Below are 18,638 nucleotides of genomic sequence, written 5' to 3' on the forward strand. Positions count from 1 at the left end.
TGTGTGTTTTCGGACTATGTGGCCATGTTCTAGAAGTTTATTCCTGACGTTTCACCACATCTGGGCTGGCCTTCAGGGAAGATGCAGTCAACTGCTGGCGAAACGTCAGGAATATAAACACTTCTAGAAACATGGCCACATAGCCTGAAAACCCCACAAAAATATGATTTTTTTCATGCTTGGGATGACAATCTAATTTGATTTTCTTACAAATATATGCTGTCACAGATGTTGTTGTTGTTGTTATTCATCCTGCTCCTTTCCCAGAAATGGGAGCCAGATCAGCTCACAACATTAAAAGACAATACAATGTACTTAAAAGAACCAGATTACTGTCAGAATTGAGGTTCATTGGCCTTAGTACAAGAGGTCAATTGCAAATGTTCCAAAGTTATGTCGCTAGGTAGGGTTTGCAAGGATGGATTGAGTCTTTTGAGTCTTACACTCTGTAACTAGGGCACAATTGTTTGTACAATCCCTGTTCCACCAGATGAGCAGCAGACAGGAAAGCGCACTCCCTACCATTGAAACACAAAGAATCAGAACCTCCTTTCGAGCTGTCAACTGAAACAGTCAATGCATAGTCATAATAAAACTATGTACTGATTGGACAAGTCTCCCAGCATGTCATCAGCTTAAAGCTGTGTGTGATTCACTGGCACTTACATATGTAACATGAATGATTGTATAGAATAATTGTAACTTCCACTGTGTATGAGCATATGTGTGCCTTCAAGCTGCTTGTGACATAGCAAATCCTATGAATTCATAGGGCTTAATTAAGAAAAGGAATACTCAGAGGTGGTTTTGTCATTTCTTTCCTCTGAAATATAGCCTACACTTACTGGTATTCATTATCATCTCCCATCCAAGTATTGACCAGGAGACCCTTCTTAGCTTCAGAGAGATCTGGTTTCTTTGGATATTTGACCTAACTGCCATATCTACAGCAAATAAAATGAAAATAGTAGGGTGGCACTCAGAAAGCTGCACCTTTGTCCCTTCAGACTACCAAAAGCCACAGACTATCCTTCCTTAAATACTGGAAGTGATGTTCTGGTCACTCTCATATTCTACCCCCCCTCCCCCAATATCACACTTTGGGGGGTATAGAAATCCTTGGAAAGCAATTAAACAAAGAAAAAGATATGCTGGATGGTAAGGATCTCCATTAAAAATAATAATCCGTGTTTTGACAATGAGAGAGTGTCAGAACATCCATACATTTCCATTTCTGAAAAAACAGTTTATTATGACTTATCTCCATCTCCCCCCCCCCCCCCCCAATACAGGGGAGTTCTTCTTCAGGCTGCAGTTTTAACAAAATATGGCTGGATTTCCATTTTGGCAATCTGGATTTGGCTCCTTTATTGTATTAATAATTAAAACTGGGGAACAGATTCTCACTTGGCTAATTAAATTAAAAGCTGACATAATCCTGCATAGAGAGGTTTCTGTAACACTACTAGTAGTTGGTGTTTCAAAAGTATATCTCAAGCTTATATTCTGTTCATTAGTGGGGCTGCAATTGTTGTCTTCCAAGAGATTGATCAAATCCCCATCCACTCAAGGCTCCCAGACTATCCACTGCAGTTTTGCTTATCTTGATTTTATTGTATTGGTTTATTTGTTCTTACTCTCTCATCTCTGATGGAACACGAGATATCTCCCTACTAAAAGGAAGAGGGAATTTTATTTCAATTTGCTCTTCCTAAGAATTTACCAAAGCCCACAATATTTACCATGTTCAGGATGGAGAGTTCTTGAAGTGAGAGAGGATCAAACATGAGAGAAATCAAAATGGGCAGATTCTTCATCCAGACCTAGGACTTTAGTGCTTAATGCTTAAAGTATGGGTCTGAAACCCAGGTTTTGTGGTTTGTTTTTGTTTACCAGATTAATGCTGAACTAGGGTTGCCACCTCTTTCTTTCTGACTAGCTCCTCATTAACAGGTATATAGTAGAGATATAATATGATCCTCTCCAGGCTGGAAATAATCTAGTACCTATTGAATTCAGCCAGTGCAAACTGGGGACATATACAATTCAGTTATTTAAGAAATCTCAAATTTGCAAATTTGTATGTGTGTCAGGAAAAAAACCTCTGAGTATTTAAAAAGAAAATGTGGAAAGAAAAACCAAAATAGACACACTTCTGCTGGTGTCTGTACTCAACAGTCCCCAGAATGCAGAAAGCTGGGCTGCATAACCCCAGAAGCACGCGTTTGTTAAAGTCTTTGTCTATCATTATTTTAGAGCACCACTAGCCTCACGAATGTGGAATGAAAAAGACCTGCTCTTCTGTACTGTATCAGTATCTGTAACATAAATGTACATCACTGGATAGACCTGTTGACTTTGACCTCATGCACGCACACAGGTGCAAGATCCAGCATGCAACCTCACAGATGGCAAGAATATAAGATACAGCCTACACCCTAAAATGACAAGTGTTATATGCAGGTAATTAAACCGTGGAATAATAGGACCAGCCTGGGATAGGCATTTTCAACCTGCATAATCTTTCTGCAGATTAACCTAAGATCTACACTCTATCTTGATGCAGAATGAAGGCGGACACAACTGTCAGCCCCTTTTCTCCTGTCTAGCATCTACCTACAGCTCCTTCTAAATCAAAAATGTGTTTTCTATGGTAAATGAAAGATCCCAAAATTTCATTGACCCACGGTAACAGGTCTTGTGTGCCTCTTCGCACAGCCCATTTTAAGTTCACACTGCTCAAAACACAGTTGCTGCTGTATTGGTTGACAAATCCACAATCTGCACAAGGTATCGAAGAAATATTTAAAAATGTGTTGTTGTCGCTGTATTTCATACTTTAGCTCCTATTACGTGTAGCTATAACTTCTCTGTGCTTGCTTTTTGTCTTGCTAATGGAATTTAAATTTTGTTTCTTGGACTTTAAGAATCTCAGTACCCACATGGCCAGAAAGAGGAGACCCTGCCTGCATTATCCCTCCATACCAAGTGAATGAGACTAACACACCACACATTTTACAAAATGCAGGCCTTCTAGACTCAATCACATTTTTCCCTCCTGTATGATATTAACACCTTGATTGAGAAGAAGCCAATGGAGCTTTGAAAGCTTGCAACATGATATGTGGCATTTTAGTGGCCCATAAAGGCCGCTGTGGATTTTGGATGTACTGTACTTATTAATTGCAAAATGCATAATTAAAAGCAGGCATTACAGACGAACTCACATCCAAATGCTTGGGACCAAAAGGTATTTTGGATTTCGAGGTTTTGCAGATTTGGAATACAGTTAATGAGATATCTTGGAGATGGGACCCAAGGATAAACCAGAAAGGACGCACGTTGAGGAGGAGCCATAGGGCGAAACCCCTCCTGTATGATATTTAACACCTTTGATTGATGAAGAAGCCAATGGAGCTTTGAAAGCTTGCAACATGTATATTGTGCATTTTAGTTGGCCCAATAAAGGCCACTGCTTTGTGGATTTTGGATGTTACTGTACTTTATTATATTGCATTTATATTATATTGCATATTAATAAAGCAGGCATTACAGACTGAATCTCACTTATCCAAAATGCTTGGGACCAAAAGTATTTTGGATTTCGAGGTTTTCAGATTTTGGAATACAGTAATGAGATATCTTGGAGATGGGACCCAAGTCTAAACATGAAATTCATTTACGTATTATTATCCATATTTTAAAATAATTATATAATTTTACATAATTATTTTTAATAATCTTGTACATAAAACAAAGTTTGCATACATTGGACCATCAGAAAGCAAAGGGGTCACTATCTCATCCATCTATGTGGACAATTTTGGATTTTTGAGTACCCAGAAAACTGGATAAGGGATACTCTATCTGTATATTAAAATGAATGAATTAATAAACCTGCCCTTCAGTAGCCAAAATAGGACCATCATTGCACAAGAGACGAGAGGATGAGGTATTCTGGATTAGATGAAGCTCTGGCCCTATTTGATAAAGCCATTCAGCAAAGCAAAATGTTTCTCTTTATTTATTTTGATTTATTTCAAGGATTTATATCCTGCTTTTCTCCCAGAATGGGATTCATGGTGGGTTACAATAATTTAAAAATACAAAAATAATTTTAAAAGGCAGAAGTAAAACCGTTAATATACAAAAGTTAAAAAAATTAAACATTATTAATCTGGGAATGGGGAATGTCAATTAATGCATTTATTCTGACAAGGATTAGCAAATAGATGTAAGGTACCATCTCGTTGTCACCATGTTCTGACATAGACAGGGAGGTACTCTCTGCCAGGCCCTCTTCACTTTTAAGTTTTGAAATGAGACAAAACATTAGGATTCTGGTTGTGCCTCAATAACATTTCTGTCAGAGACAAGAAATGAATGCAGGTGTGGCCAACATTTGTGGTGGCAGAAATAAATTTCCAGGTTGAGCAAGTACACAAGGGATGCACTTCCAAAGAGTTTTGTCTAAGGGGAAGGGGCATAGGTAGCTGGAAGAAATACATCAAATGGATCAAAATGGACAGCTTTTCCCTCTATGCTTCATTTTTATATTTAAGTTTCACTGTTAAGAAATAAAATCCCTCCACTTATATTTGATTAATCACTGTTACCTTGACCTATATGTATAAATGATTGTTAATATCCATTAATTAATATATTGACTATGATATTGGCTATTTAATTAGAAATTGACTACAATATTGACTGTGCCTCCTAACCTACTTTTGTATTTATTAGAACCAAAGATTCTTACTTTTGGTAATATATAACTTCCTAACATGTTATATAATCTGCTTCAGTGTACATTAGATCAATCTTAAAGAGGTTTCCAAGCCAGCAGGAACAGATTCAAAATACTCTGTTCCTTATCTTGGAGTAAGGGGGGGGGAGAAAGATTAATACAACTTGATGTACACCATCAGTACTAAGTTAGAAGCTATGGTATATAACAGTGAATATTGGATACTGTACATCCAATCTCATTGTCTGAGAGATGCTGCTTGGGAACTCCAGCAAGAAGTGACTTTGTTCTTATTACTTAGATCTTTTAACTGATATTAAGCAAGTTCTCTACTAGCTCAAGGGCACTCTCATATAAACTTCTGAAGTACAAGCACCATCCTCTTCTTATTATTATTCTGCCATGAATAATGAAAGTTGCTAGAAATTTTAGAATTAAGGCATCCCAATTAGGGCCAGAGGAGCTTCTCTTGGGGCTACTGCAAATGATACAAATTGCTTACATATAAAACTGCATGGAGGTCCTGACAACTGCATTTGCATTTCATCAGAGCTTAAAAAAAATATGTTTTTGAACTACAAAGTCCAAAGAATCTCCCAGTCAGCATAGAAACAGGAAACTCACAGGGGAAAATAATAGACTCACAGGGAGGGGGAATTAAGATTTCTGATCAACAGTCTCCAATGCACGTGCTTTTTCATTATGAACAGACGTGTTGCCAAGCATCACACATCCAGCTCCACATATTCACAAGCACATGCTCTTTAGGTGAATGACATTTGATCTAGGACTCCATTCCTCAAATTGATTCCTCCTGGTGTGCTGGACTACCATTTCCATAGCCCTTGTCCTGCAAAATGAACACCAGCCTTCCCCACTCTTTTCATATCTGGAGGGCACAAAGTTGGGGAAGGCAAAGTTGGACCACTTCCTGTCACCATTTGTGTGTGTGTGTGGGGGGGTGCATTTGGAGATAGTATGGTGAATGCTTATGGAAGTGGGAATATTTGAACAAGTTTGGGGAACTTGCTGTGTTTGCTTTTGCTGTAGAGCAAAATCTGTCTGGAAATTGCAGCTTTTTAAAAAATAGAAAGTTGGGGCTTGAGAGGTAGGGCTTCAGGGACCACAACAATCGGGTTGAGGGGCCACCTGTGGTTGGCAGGGCACATTATGCCTATCCCCTTGACATTAATAGCAGTTCAATGTCATATCCTTAATTCAAAAGTTTTACCAGATAACAAGGTAAACATGAGTTGATTTGGTAAGGCCAGAGGTAAAAGAAGGCCAGAGCTAATGCAGCATGTTAGGACATGCTGTACAGTTGAAGGGAAGGGAAGTGGATGGATTGTGACACATCCCACACTGCTAGTAAGAGATGTAGCTGTGAGTTTGCACTTGATGTGGTTGGGCAGAGAGGAACCTCTCTAGAGTGACTAACCAATATCAACAACATTGCCCAAAACCTGTAATTATGTACGTACCATCTTTCAAAAAACCACATATGCAATTAAAGTAGCTGCTACATGTTGTGCTTTAACAGTTTTCACATCCCCAGCCCGGGTACAGTTTGGTTTCATGAATTAATAATAAAAACCATTTATGGAAGATGAAAGGACCAAGAACTCTTGCTACATCATCAGCTCTGGCCCATCAAAGTGCTCTGAAGACAATGCCGATATTCGAAAATAAGAGTGTAATTCAGAAGTGTGAGCCTCTGAATTAATAAAGCACTATGTGTATGCATGCATGTTATGAAGGAGGGGGAATATCAGATTTGTTATGCAATAATCGTGGGCTTCCAAATAAGGCAGCACTCATGAACCCTGGGCAATTCCCAAGCTGCCTTAGTGTTGATTCTTAGCAGTGTGTAGTTCTATGAACTGGAAGCCAACTCCAATTGGAAAAAAGAAAAAGAAAAAAAAAAGAAAGGCTTTGTTTTACGAAAACATGCACAGGATTGGGCCATTGTGCAGCTTTCCTTTATGTGCTGTAAAATATAATACAAGAGCTTTCAGGGTACTTGGAAAAGACCAGCAACACTATATTTAGGATACTTCTAAGTAAAACAGGGAAACTTCAAATTTCTCAAAAATGACCTTGTCAACATCTTATCTACAAAATACTTAGGGTGCAGAGATAACAATAGGTTGAAATAATCTCAGTGAATGCCAGAGACAGTAACTCCAATGTTTACTGCCAGCTTCAGGGGGAAGGTGGACTGTGCTGGACCAAGAGGACGGTACCTTTGCTACCCAACCACAGCTAGGCCAAAAATCACTGGATTTCTATGTTGTTTACTGCAGATTGTTTTTAGTAATTTTGAGATGTAGGAATTTGTTTTACTTGCATTTTTAACTTGCATTTAGCCTACTGCCATTAGCTGCCTTGAGCTTTTTCAAAAGCCAAGATGGGATCTTGATGGTTCAGATAACTAATATCAAGTCACAGATTTCTTACATTTCAGGTAGATGCACCTTCAGATTATGGATAAGCAAAAAGGTCTGAAAGCATTTACAGAGGCAAACAAACTGATATCCCCTTCCTGAAGTACTGGATCACAAATCTCACATACAGCAGCAAGTATGGTAAAAGACATGGTTATGGGATTTATACTCTGGGATTACGGGATTTGTAATCCAAAATAGCAAAATGACACTAGGTTTCCTAGCATTGTTTTAAAGTAGGAGTGGGCAACATCAGATGATCCAGATACCACTTTACAACAGCTCTGGGCCCTCAATGGCTTCAACATCCCTTTTGAATAAACTGGTAATGACTTTTTTTAAATAAAAAAACCCCAAAAACACCAGGGGTTACTAAAACAAGGTATATGTGAAGGCTTATTTTAGAGGAGAATTGTGCAGCCTGGAGATGGAATCCTCCAATTTTTTTAAAGGAAAAGGGGTAGGGACCACAGAAAAACAATCTTGATGTCACATGTGTCTCACAGTCCGTGTGACTTCAACCCCTATAAAAAGGTGTCAGGCCTCTTGTAGCATGAGATGGGAATAAGATGTCTCATATTACAGGGTGGTTGTAAGGGCAACTGCATATACACAGAGGGAGGGAGGGATCATTAAATACCAAAGACAGGTTCATTCATACCAAACTATTTCCAAATTCTATATATGGCTGTTAAAGATGAACTATAAAGAAAACTTACAGAAAGAGAATAACTCATATGAAATGTGGTGCTGCAGGAGAGTTCTATGAGTTCATGGACTGCCAAAAATACAAATAAATAGGTTAGAGAATAAATCAAGCCTGAACTCTCCTCAAAAGCCAAAATGAGTAAGCTGACGCTATCATACTGGATATATCACAAGATTACATAGCTCACTAGAAAATGTGATAATGCTTGGTAAAGTGGAAAGAAAGTATGAAAAGGGTAAAACCACATTACAGATAGACAGATTCAATCAAGGAAACCACACTAATGAGCTTGCAAGACCTGAGGAGGGCTGTTAATAACCTGATGTCTTGCAAGTCTCTAATTCATATGGTCACCAAAAGTCAAAGTTGATTTGACGTCAAACAACAAGAACAAGCATCTCTCTCTGCAGGTAATATAAGTGTGATTATTTTTATGAGTGTAATGAAGATGGCCATATAATTACTGTGAGCTGTATTACCACCTTCCCTCCTTACAGATCATATTTCCTTTATGTAGTGTGGAAATATGATCTTTCCAAGACAGATGGTCCCTCCATAATGTCCATCTGCCTTTACTGGTATAGTGAACCAATAGTAGTGAACTAAGCTGTATAGAATTAACCCAACTGAAGGAGGAGCAAACAGTTCTACAGCTGTTCAAGACAGAAAGGAAAAGAAAAGGGGGGAAGGGTTTCAATTGCTTCTTAAATCAAAATAATTTCAGAAACAAGTTTGCAACTGTGTTTCGTTTCAAAAAGAACAATATCCACATAATAACTCATCTATGCACTTACAAAACGACAGTGGGCTTTTGTGGGCATTTTGGGAGAAAGAGTGGGAGGAAAGCAATAAAGTGTGCCCTTTGAGACTCGTTTTTCTGTCAAGAAGTTTGGAGCAGGAGAAGAGACTGCCCCAGGCTTCTCTCCTTGACAAAATGCCAAATGTATCTTCGCAAACACCAGATTTCCAAATGCTTTGGATGGGAACTTACAGCATGGCTGTTTCTTCCATTCAACTCTTCATATTCCCAATAAACCAAAGCTACTGATGTGCCTGCCCGCATTGCTCTTCAGCGGCATTCACAGTATCATAACCTGAGCCCAAGGACATAGCCTCATCATAAGCTATGGGAACCTATAACGAGAGAGATTCTAGGTCTCTTTCCTCAAGGTTCAAGCTTCATTAGAAAACAAAAAAGCAAGTCTGTAACCCTTGTAGTCACAGGGATAAAGACTACATCCCCTCAATGGGAAAGTCAGGATCCAAGAGCTCACTGAAGGGGAGTCAAACAAGAGTGAGAGATCAGCATTCTGGTTTGAAAAGGTATAAAATGAAACTAATGGGAACTTCTCCCCACAAAATATAGCCCAAGAAGCACTGAATATGCTCAGTAGCCACACAAGTTGAACATGAGTCAACAGTGTGATGCAGCAGCTAACAAGGCCAATGTGATTTTAGGTTGCATCAATAGAAGTATAGTGTCTAGATCAAGGGAAGTAATAGTGCCACTCTATTCTGCTTTGGTCAGGCCCCAGCTTCAATACTGTGTCCAGTTCTGGGTACCACAATTTAAACAGGATATTGAGAAACTGGAGTGTGTCCAAAGGAGGGCGACTAAAATAGTGAATGGTCTGGAAAACAAGCCCTATGAGGAACGAATTAGGGAGCTGGGGATGTTTAGCCTGGAAAAGAGAAGGTTAAGGGGTGATATGATAGCCCTGTTTAAATACTTGAAGGGATGCCATATTGTGGAGGGAGCTAGCTTGTTTTCTGCTGCTCCAGAGACTAGGACCCGGAACAATGGATGCAAGCTCCAGGAAAAGATTCCACCTCAACATTAGGAGGAACCTCCTGACAGTAAGGGCTGTTCGAGAGTGGAACAAACTCCCTCGGAGTGTAGTGGAGTCTCTTTCCTTAGAGGTCTTTAAACAGAGGCTGGATGGCCATCTGTCAGGGGTGCTTTGATTTAGATTTCCTGCATGGCAGAGGATTGGACTGGATGGCCCTTGCGGTCTCTTCCAACTCTATGATTCTATAAAGAGCGAAGAAAAATGAAGAAATGGATGTGCGTGTAGGATGGTGTATCACTGGGAGATCATGGCTGAATGACAGGCCAATTCACACCATATCCTCCTGTTTGAAAGGACACACTGCAACATTTTGTCACAGGTCCCACGTTTTCCTATATGTTCTCCAATCAGAAGGGAAGCTGTTCACACCTCTCACCAATCTGGCCAATGAGTTACAAAGGCACTGGTAATAATTAAAATGCTTGGCTCATAGCTTTTATTTTATTAATATGGAATTTTAATGTTTCACATATTACTCCTTTCAGTGTAGACAACTTAGACTAAGAGTTCTGAAAGTTATTTTCTCAGATACAAATCTCAGAATCCTCTAGCCAGCATAACTAGTGCCTTTTATTTTTCAAACTCTGTGTTCATTTACTGAATACTGTATACTCACATGAGTATTTTTACCTATGTCTAGAAATTTAGGTTAAAAAATTGACCCCAAAAACCTGAGTCGACATATGCACAGGTCAATGTAAGTACTGTATTTTAACTCATATATATATAGCTAGAATTCAAAGATATAGCCGTGTTAGTCTGTAGAATCAGGACGTAGAGAGATCTTGTAGTGCCATGAGTATGTATATATACATACTCATATATACATATAGAGAGTGAAAAGCAAGTGTTTAATCTGCCCTGGAAGCACTGACCCCCTTCTACTCTCTCGTTCATCCAGCCTTTAGTATGAGCACAAATAGTTATGCCTGATGGAATTTTGTAAGTTCTTTGGCATTGTTTTCCTTTCTTCGTTCTTTACATCCTTCATTAAATGCCCCTAAGTTTTACCATCGACTTACCCACAGGTCATATCAAAATCTATAATTCTGGCCCCAAAACCTGCCCTCAACATATATATGAGGTCGACTTATAGTCAAGTATATACGGTAAATACTTTCTCTACTGCATGAATTTATTATAGTGCTAACAGAAACCCAACATCACACTAGGCTATCAGGGGCTTACCTTTTCGGAACAACTCTTGAAGGCTTTCAGCGCTCTGATTCAATACAGCCCATATCTCTTCCTCTTGCAATGGTCCTCCCCGAACCTCCAAGGCTTCAGCTAGTGTTACATGCATGTTATCTGAGAAAGCAAGACAAGATAAAGTTTGTTCAAGAATGCATCTGGACATGATCACCCCCACAAGAACCTGCCAGAGTCCTAAGATCTATGGGGAAGGCTTTCTCTTGGTCCCGCCACAATCACAGGCTCGCTTGGTGAGAACATAAGAGACAGCCTTCTTGGTGGCTGCTCTCAGCCTCTGGAATTACTTTCCACAGGTTAGGATGGCCCTCTCCCTGCTTTCCTTTCCCTGGCAGGCAAATACCTTTTTAAGCAGGCTTTTAATGTACAAGCACGGAAGCTTTTTATTACGATGTTTTATCTATATTTTATAACTTTGTCTTTTAAATAACTTTATATTATTTTATGTGATGATTTTTAGTTTTTAAAATTTTAATGGTTTTTAAAGTGAGTCTTTATAGGACTTGTCTTGGGTCCCACTTTGGAAAAAAGGCAGCATATAAATGAAATAAATAAGTTAACAGTAATAACAACAACAATTCAGAATTTGGATACGGTTGGGAGGAATTTTGCTCTGAAGATAAGAATCATTTTGATGGACACAGGTGTCACTCAAACATGTCTTCAAAATCCATTATTAAACTGCAGAGAGAGTAGAGGGGGTGGGTGCTTCTTTTAGGTGTTCCTGGATGGACTAAGCTCTTGCCTTTTGCCACTCTACTCAGAGAAGGGGATGGTTCCTTTTCTGGTAAAAGTTAAAGTACAGTACTTACATTGGTCTGTGAATAGGTTGACTCAGAGGTTTTGGGTCAAGTCTTTGACTAAACCGCCTATGCTTTTACATGAGTGTAACATAAGAAACATACATGAGGAACACTTTCTCAATACCGATTTAAATTAACTCTTCAGACTCGCAAAACAGGGTTCTTTTCCAGACCTACTTGGACAGACCAGGGATTGAAATTGGAACCTTTTGCATGAAGAAATGCATCCCATCACTCAACTACATCCCTTCCTCTAAGAAGCTCTATGGGCTATTTTGCCTGCACTGAACTACATGTTGCCCAGACTGAGATATTAAGTGGGAATTTGCTGGTAGGGCTACATGAGACTCCACTGACTGCCTCTGCCACCTGCCGTAATCCCTGTTGCTGAGCTGCCAGATGCAATAACTCCTTCCAACTATTTGCAGTGGTGGCATTGCAGTACAGCTGAAGTTAGATAAGCCATTCCCTTTGCTCTATGCTAAAAACCACCCTAAAACATACATTAGTGCAATCTGTGTGCATAAATATTATTGCCCAAGACAGTGATTTATTGACAAGAAACTTTATGAAATATCCACTCAAATATGCAGGTTTCAACAGCTCCCTCACTTTATACATAAGTTTGTGCCTGCTGGGGTGGAGGGAGAAATCAGTCTCAAGTTAACCCAAAAAGAGGATGCGGGGAACAAAGTTCTCTGACCTGTATGACAAGGAGACTAAGAATGTGCTTAAAACAGAAAACATGGGTATTTCATTTGTGACATCAATAAATAAATGACCAAGGGACACTGAACTGTTATTGCAAATATACCCTCTTTCTGACTGGCCCTCAATCATACGTACTGAAAACTAACTCTGCTCTCTAAGGCTGGATCCTTATACAGGGAAAAAAGACACCATTTGCAAATAAAGCAGTATTGACAAATTTTGGGAGGATCCCAAGGTCTGGAGATGCAGAAATAAGTTTTGAAACAGGAAAAAAATGTACCAGTACTGTATTCTGAAAGGCAGCATGGTTGGCTGGCTGACACTCTGAACAGAAATACTCCAGACTGTAAAATTTGTTGTGGGTCCCATTTACATATTTAAAAATCCAAAACAAAACTGCATTTTCTTTACATTATTTCAATAGCAACAGCTCAAAAATACTTAAGAGTGAGATATATGAGAGCTGCTTGAACTGGGGTTTGGTCCTCGTGTGCTGATATTTCCAGGTTGAAAGCTGGAACTGATATGACAAAAGAAAAGTCAATGTTCCAGTTTAATAGCCTGGGCTCACTTAAATGATAGGAGCTATTTCATACTTGCTTGTAATTCCTGTAAGCTACAAGAAAAGATTCCACCTCAACATCAGGAGGAAGTTCTTGACAGTAAAGGCTGTTCGACAGTGGAACACACTCCCTCAGAGTATAGTGGAGTCTCCTTCCTTAGAGGTCTTTAAACAGAGGCTGGATGGCCATCTGTCAGGGATGCTTTGATGGAGGGTTCCTGCAAGGCAGGGGGTTGGACTGGATGGCCCTTGCGGTCTCTTCCAACTCTATGATTCTATGATTCTGTCAATTTGCATTGTCAAGAGCTGTGTGCTGCAGATGTATTCCAGGAAAAAGAACTGCAGTGGTACAGATAGGTTAGCAAGCAAAGAATCCAGTGCTATTCTTTCTTTAAAACCTTTTATTTCAACCACACACAAAAATTCTGACAATGTTTTTTCTCTCTGACAATATAGAGAGGAATGTCCCCTACTTTCCAATTCTATTCTAAATTATCTAGACTGACAGGATAGAATTCTATAATAATATAATAATAATATTTATTTGTATACCGCCCTCTGGCAAACCAATCCGGGCGGTTAACAACAGTAAAATATAAAATATGACATTCTGGAAGTTGTAGTCCAAGATTTAAAACCACTTTTACTCCCAACTATAGCACTCATTGAAAGCTGTGTTGTTTGGGAAATCCTATTCATTTCATTGTGTGTAATGTAGTTAGAAATAAAACTGGATTTAACCCCAGCCCAAAGTAACTTTTCTAATTGCTGGGGAAATAGTAACTTCACTATCTAGTGAAATAAGAATGTCTTCAAGTGTTTGCAGGAATGCTGTGCTCCACATTCTTTGTCTTTCTACGTTTTGTATATAATGTAAGCCACCTGGATCTGGGTGTGCGATTTACAGCACGCCTATAAACATAGAGTGATTTAAAATGGCACAAAACCTTCTTTCCATTTCAAAAATTACATCAACAATCTTTCAAAAGCAAACCAATTTTCCTTTAAGTCAGCAACTCTCAACATCTCACCCCCAATTTCTTCCTCTCATCCAATTTAAATACTTCCAAACCATCACAAAATGAGAGGAAAATATACACATACACATGCATATAACTGATGGTGAGGGAAATCACTATCTGAGTGAAAGCAATCCTGCTATGTGACTTCTAACATTATTTAAACAATACTTTTGTAAACCACAGCAAGACCATTTAAAATTGCTGTTGTCCAGAAAGTCTGTTTTGAAAAGGCTTCCAGAAAGAACAGTCCACTGTCCAAACATTGTTCTGTTTCTCCACTACTCCTCAACTATTCAACGTTTTGTACCATAACAGTTTCCTCTCCTCTCAGTGACTCAGGTTTGTAGCTGAGAATCCTCTTTTTTACAATGGTCTTCTAGATATTTAAAAACTGGCCTTGTGTCCCCTACTCAACATTCTCTTTTCTAAGTAAAAAGATTTTAAAATGTCGGGACTTAAGGGTGTGCAGTGCAGTAACAAAGAACCTTTGGCCATCCAGATATTTTAGCCTACAATTCCCCTCAGGCCCTCCCAGTATGGACAAGTCCCAAACAACTGGATGCTAAAAGTTTCCCTATCCCTGACCTAAGGAATACATTTAATTTTACGCTTGTCCTTCCTCATGTCAGACAAAAAAGGTAAAAAGCAAACACACACTCCCAGCTGTATCCATCAGAAGGATTAATTTTATAGAGGCATCTTACAACTTTCCAATTTGACATGACATTCCAATTAATGCCTCATCAGTGTAAAGTACAGCAAGATATTATCTTCAGCTCTTGTCAAAAGTCTTGTGCCATCTTATTTTTGCCTGGGAAATTGTCTAACATAGCTGGACTGACAATTTGAACCATACTACTAATGAAAAAAAGTAGAACTCTAGACATTCATGAGGAATGAGCAGTACTGGTACTTGTTGTTATTAACTGCCATCAGGTTGACGTTAACTTATGGCTACCCTATGAACGAGAGACTTCCAAGTCACTCTGTCCTCAACAGCCCTGCTCTGGTCTTGCAGACTCAGTCCATAGCTTCCATGATTGAGTCTCTCCATCCAGAATGCATTCTTCCTCTTCTCCTACTGCTTTACCTATCTTGAGTCTTTTCTAGTGAGTCATGTCTTCTCATGATATGGCCAAAATACAACAGCTTCAGTTTAGTCATCTTGGTAACTAAGGAGAAGACAGATCCTTTCGAATCAAACTGGTATAATTTTATTACCATTGCCAACAAAATGAATTCCCCATATAACAACAACAACAACAATAATAATAACAATTTATTTATAGCCCGCCCAATCATGAAAAATCAGGGCAGGTTACAACAGTAAAGAAATTACATAACAATTACCAATAGCAATAATAATAACATAACAAATCATGATAGCAATAAATAGCAAAAAAATAAATACACGGCAAATAAAAAAAATACAAAGAACAATGAAAAATATATGACAATTAACTTAGCAAATCAAAAATACAAAATTAATCCTCTTCTCGGCCCCCCATCCCAATCCTAAAAATAAAACAGTATTCAACAATGCACAATCTAAATAACATTACAATATAAATCCAGGAGAAAAAAAGAAAAGGGAGGGGACTAGGAGCTGGTGCCGAGATAACACTCTCCATGCTAAACAGCCCGAAATGTTCATTAAAGCCCTGGTGGAAAAGGGGCAGAAGCTGCCTCTCGGCCCAGCGTTCATGGGCAGGTAGTAAAAAAGGGAAGGGCTTAAGACCTGTCATCACTCCACCCTCCATAGTCCAGGGGCTTATAGAGTACAGGGGATGAAAAATAGTTTGGGATAAATGCATTTGAATAAGTTCTACTAATGAACTTTGTACAAATTATTTTTAGATTTTTTTTCTATTATGGCTTTATGAACTTTTATGATTGCTTCATATTTCCTATTCAGTTTGATGCTAAATCTTTGCAGGTTTTTTTTTTTTTTACAAACCAACAATATTATACATTAAATAAAACTGAAAGAACATGTAGCCGTTAATTGAGCATTGACATTTATGGGCTGAAGTCCACTGAAAGCTTGTGTGTCTATGTGACTTCAAGTTGCCAGTTCCTTCCTCTGAAACATAAAAAGAAGCATCTTGCATTCATTGGCAGTCTCACATCCAAGTACTAACCAGGAATTACCCTGCCTAGCTTCCAAGATTGGACAGGATCTGGTGCCTCTAGGGTATTTAGGGCCCCACTAAAAGCTTATACTGGTATACCTTTTCGTCTGCTGCCCTCAGACAGTGGAATGACCTGTCAGAAGAAATGTGAGAGCTGAAAATGCTGACTCCACTTAAAAAAGTACTATAGACATATTTCTTCTGGCAGGCCTACCAGGTCCATTTTAAATCATGATGTTTTAATTTGTATTATGAACTCTTATGAGTCTCTTTTAATGGGTTTACAGTATTTTATTTTACCTGTGGGTGTATGTGTTTTTAATTATGTTTTGTATTTTAACATGTTGTATCCCGCCTCAAGCCTTGAGGAGAGGCAGCAAAGAAATGTATTATTATTATTATTATTATTACTACTACTACGGTGGGTCCTTGTTATCCGCTGGGGATTGGTTCCAGGACCCCCTGTGGATACCAAAATCTATGGATGCTCAAGTTCCATTAAATACAATGATGTAGTAAAATGGTGTCCCTTATATAAAATGGCAAAATGATTTACTTTTTGGAATGTGTGTGTGTGTGTGCAATATTTTCTAGCTGTGAATGGTTGAATCCATGGATATAGAAGTAGTGGATATGGAGGACCAACTGCATTATTATTATTATTATTATTATTATTATTATTATTATTATTATTATTATTATGCCACAAGAGTCTTTTGTTGGTTTTGCTGTAACAATGCAGCTAACCCCCTGGAAATTCTTTCACTTATGTACACTGATAATAAAACTAAAAACACATTACCATTTCTGAAATGAATGACTCAGTCACTCTGATTTTACAATGGACATGTGACAAACTTATCCCAACAAAACACACCTCCCATTCTAATTTCCCAGATTCACCTTGGGAACCAGAACAACTTGTTTCTTTGATGTGTTGCATGACACCAAATGGCATGTTCCAATCCAAGCTTCATGTCACACACAGAATGGCTTCTCTCTCTCTCTTTCTCTCTCTCTTATTTTTAAGGGAGGAGAGATAGGTATTTTGGAGCACCCACTTTAGATAATGATGATTCTATGATTTTATGTCTAGCATCATGTCTTATTCTACAGAGCTCTTCAACAAAATGGGTAAATATAACTGGAAAATAACTTAATCCTTGTAAATATGAAAGAACCTTGTATTGTAAGGTTCTTGACACACAGTTGTTCCAACTGTAAGAAATGGATTCAGGTTGTATATTTTACAGGTGATTTTTATGATACCTCAACAGATTTCAATCCAAAATGGCATGTACCTTTATAGGTATGTTTTCACCTTCTTACAACTTTCCTTTTTAATTGGCATAAAATGTGACTGGGACTAATCCAATAATCGAAAGTGACTAGCAGTATTTCAAAGAGCTCCTTAGCACTGGTAACCCTATTTAAATAGGCAGATGAACGTATTAGGTCTCCCTGTTTGCTACTTTTAGTAACAAGAGTTACTTTTCCAGACCACAAATAATAAAGCAAGTAATTTTTTCCCCAAAAGAAATGTGTCAATTCGAGTTAAGATGCATTCAGTCCTTCTTAAATTTCTTTGCAACTGCTCTGAGTGGCAAGACTGATGGGAATTGTAATGTAAATACCTTTGGAAGGCCATAGTTTAGCCATCCATTGTATACTAATGATTTTTGTGGCTATTTTAAATGTTTTATGTTGCTTTCATTAATTGTATTTTACACTGCATTGTTTCATCATCTTACTCTGTGAACTGCCTTGAAAGGTGATATCGAAGAATTTTGATTAACTTAAATAATTCAACAGAATTATTGTAGGCAATTACACTTGGTCTTAGTTAAAGAGAACAAATACTCTAGTTCTTTTTGTGCAGATACCAGAAATGGAATGACTTCACCATGCTTGGGGACAGAGAGGGGGAGAAGAGGAGAAGCATGACTGCTGGAATATCACAACTGCAACCAAATGAAATTATTGCACCAAATGCAATAGTCAGACAGCAGTGATAATGGAGTCATTAATGGATTTTTCCCATCAGTTAAAAGATGTGATCCAGTAATTATGGAAATGTAGTTCAGCAACAGAAGAGTCACAAAGTTGTGTGATAAGGAAAGATCAAACATGGAATTAAGTCAGTGCAAACAGGCAACACACCTATCGTGTGATAAAGCCCTACATGCTTATAGTGCTTTGAGTCTACTTTAAAGCCATAATGCTCCAGTGCCTCACCAAACTACAACCTCCAGGATTCCACAGGATGTTGCCATGGCAGTTGAAGTGGAATCACTGTGCTATTAGGTAATGTGAAAGGGCTCCTGGAAATGATCCTTTGTGATGTCACAAGAGATGAGTCCTGGTGATACTACCAGGGTGATGTTACAAGGGGCAGTCCCTGGTGATGTCATTAAGTATGATAAATTAACGGTCAACTTCCCCATTCCTT

At 38.5% G+C, this 18,638-nt stretch overlaps 1 protein-coding gene across 1 annotated transcript in view; it reads right to left on the reverse strand.

The window, feature by feature from the left end:
• The window catches only part of PTPN13 (protein tyrosine phosphatase non-receptor type 13), a 181,365-nt gene that overhangs the window by 123,214 nt on the left and 39,513 nt on the right, over nucleotides 1-18,638 (reverse strand). Inside the window, exon 2 of the mRNA XM_042468450.1 lies at nucleotides 10,939-11,058. Coding sequence (XP_042324384.1) covers nucleotides 10,939-11,053 — 115 coding nt within the window. The 5' untranslated portion in view covers nucleotides 11,054-11,058. The remainder of the gene's footprint in view (nucleotides 1-10,938; nucleotides 11,059-18,638) is intronic.

Source organism: Sceloporus undulatus, chromosome 5 (assembly GCF_019175285.1).
Source record: "Sceloporus undulatus isolate JIND9_A2432 ecotype Alabama chromosome 5, SceUnd_v1.1, whole genome shotgun sequence".
In the NCBI taxonomy this organism is placed as follows: domain Eukaryota; kingdom Metazoa; phylum Chordata; class Lepidosauria; order Squamata; family Phrynosomatidae; genus Sceloporus; species Sceloporus undulatus.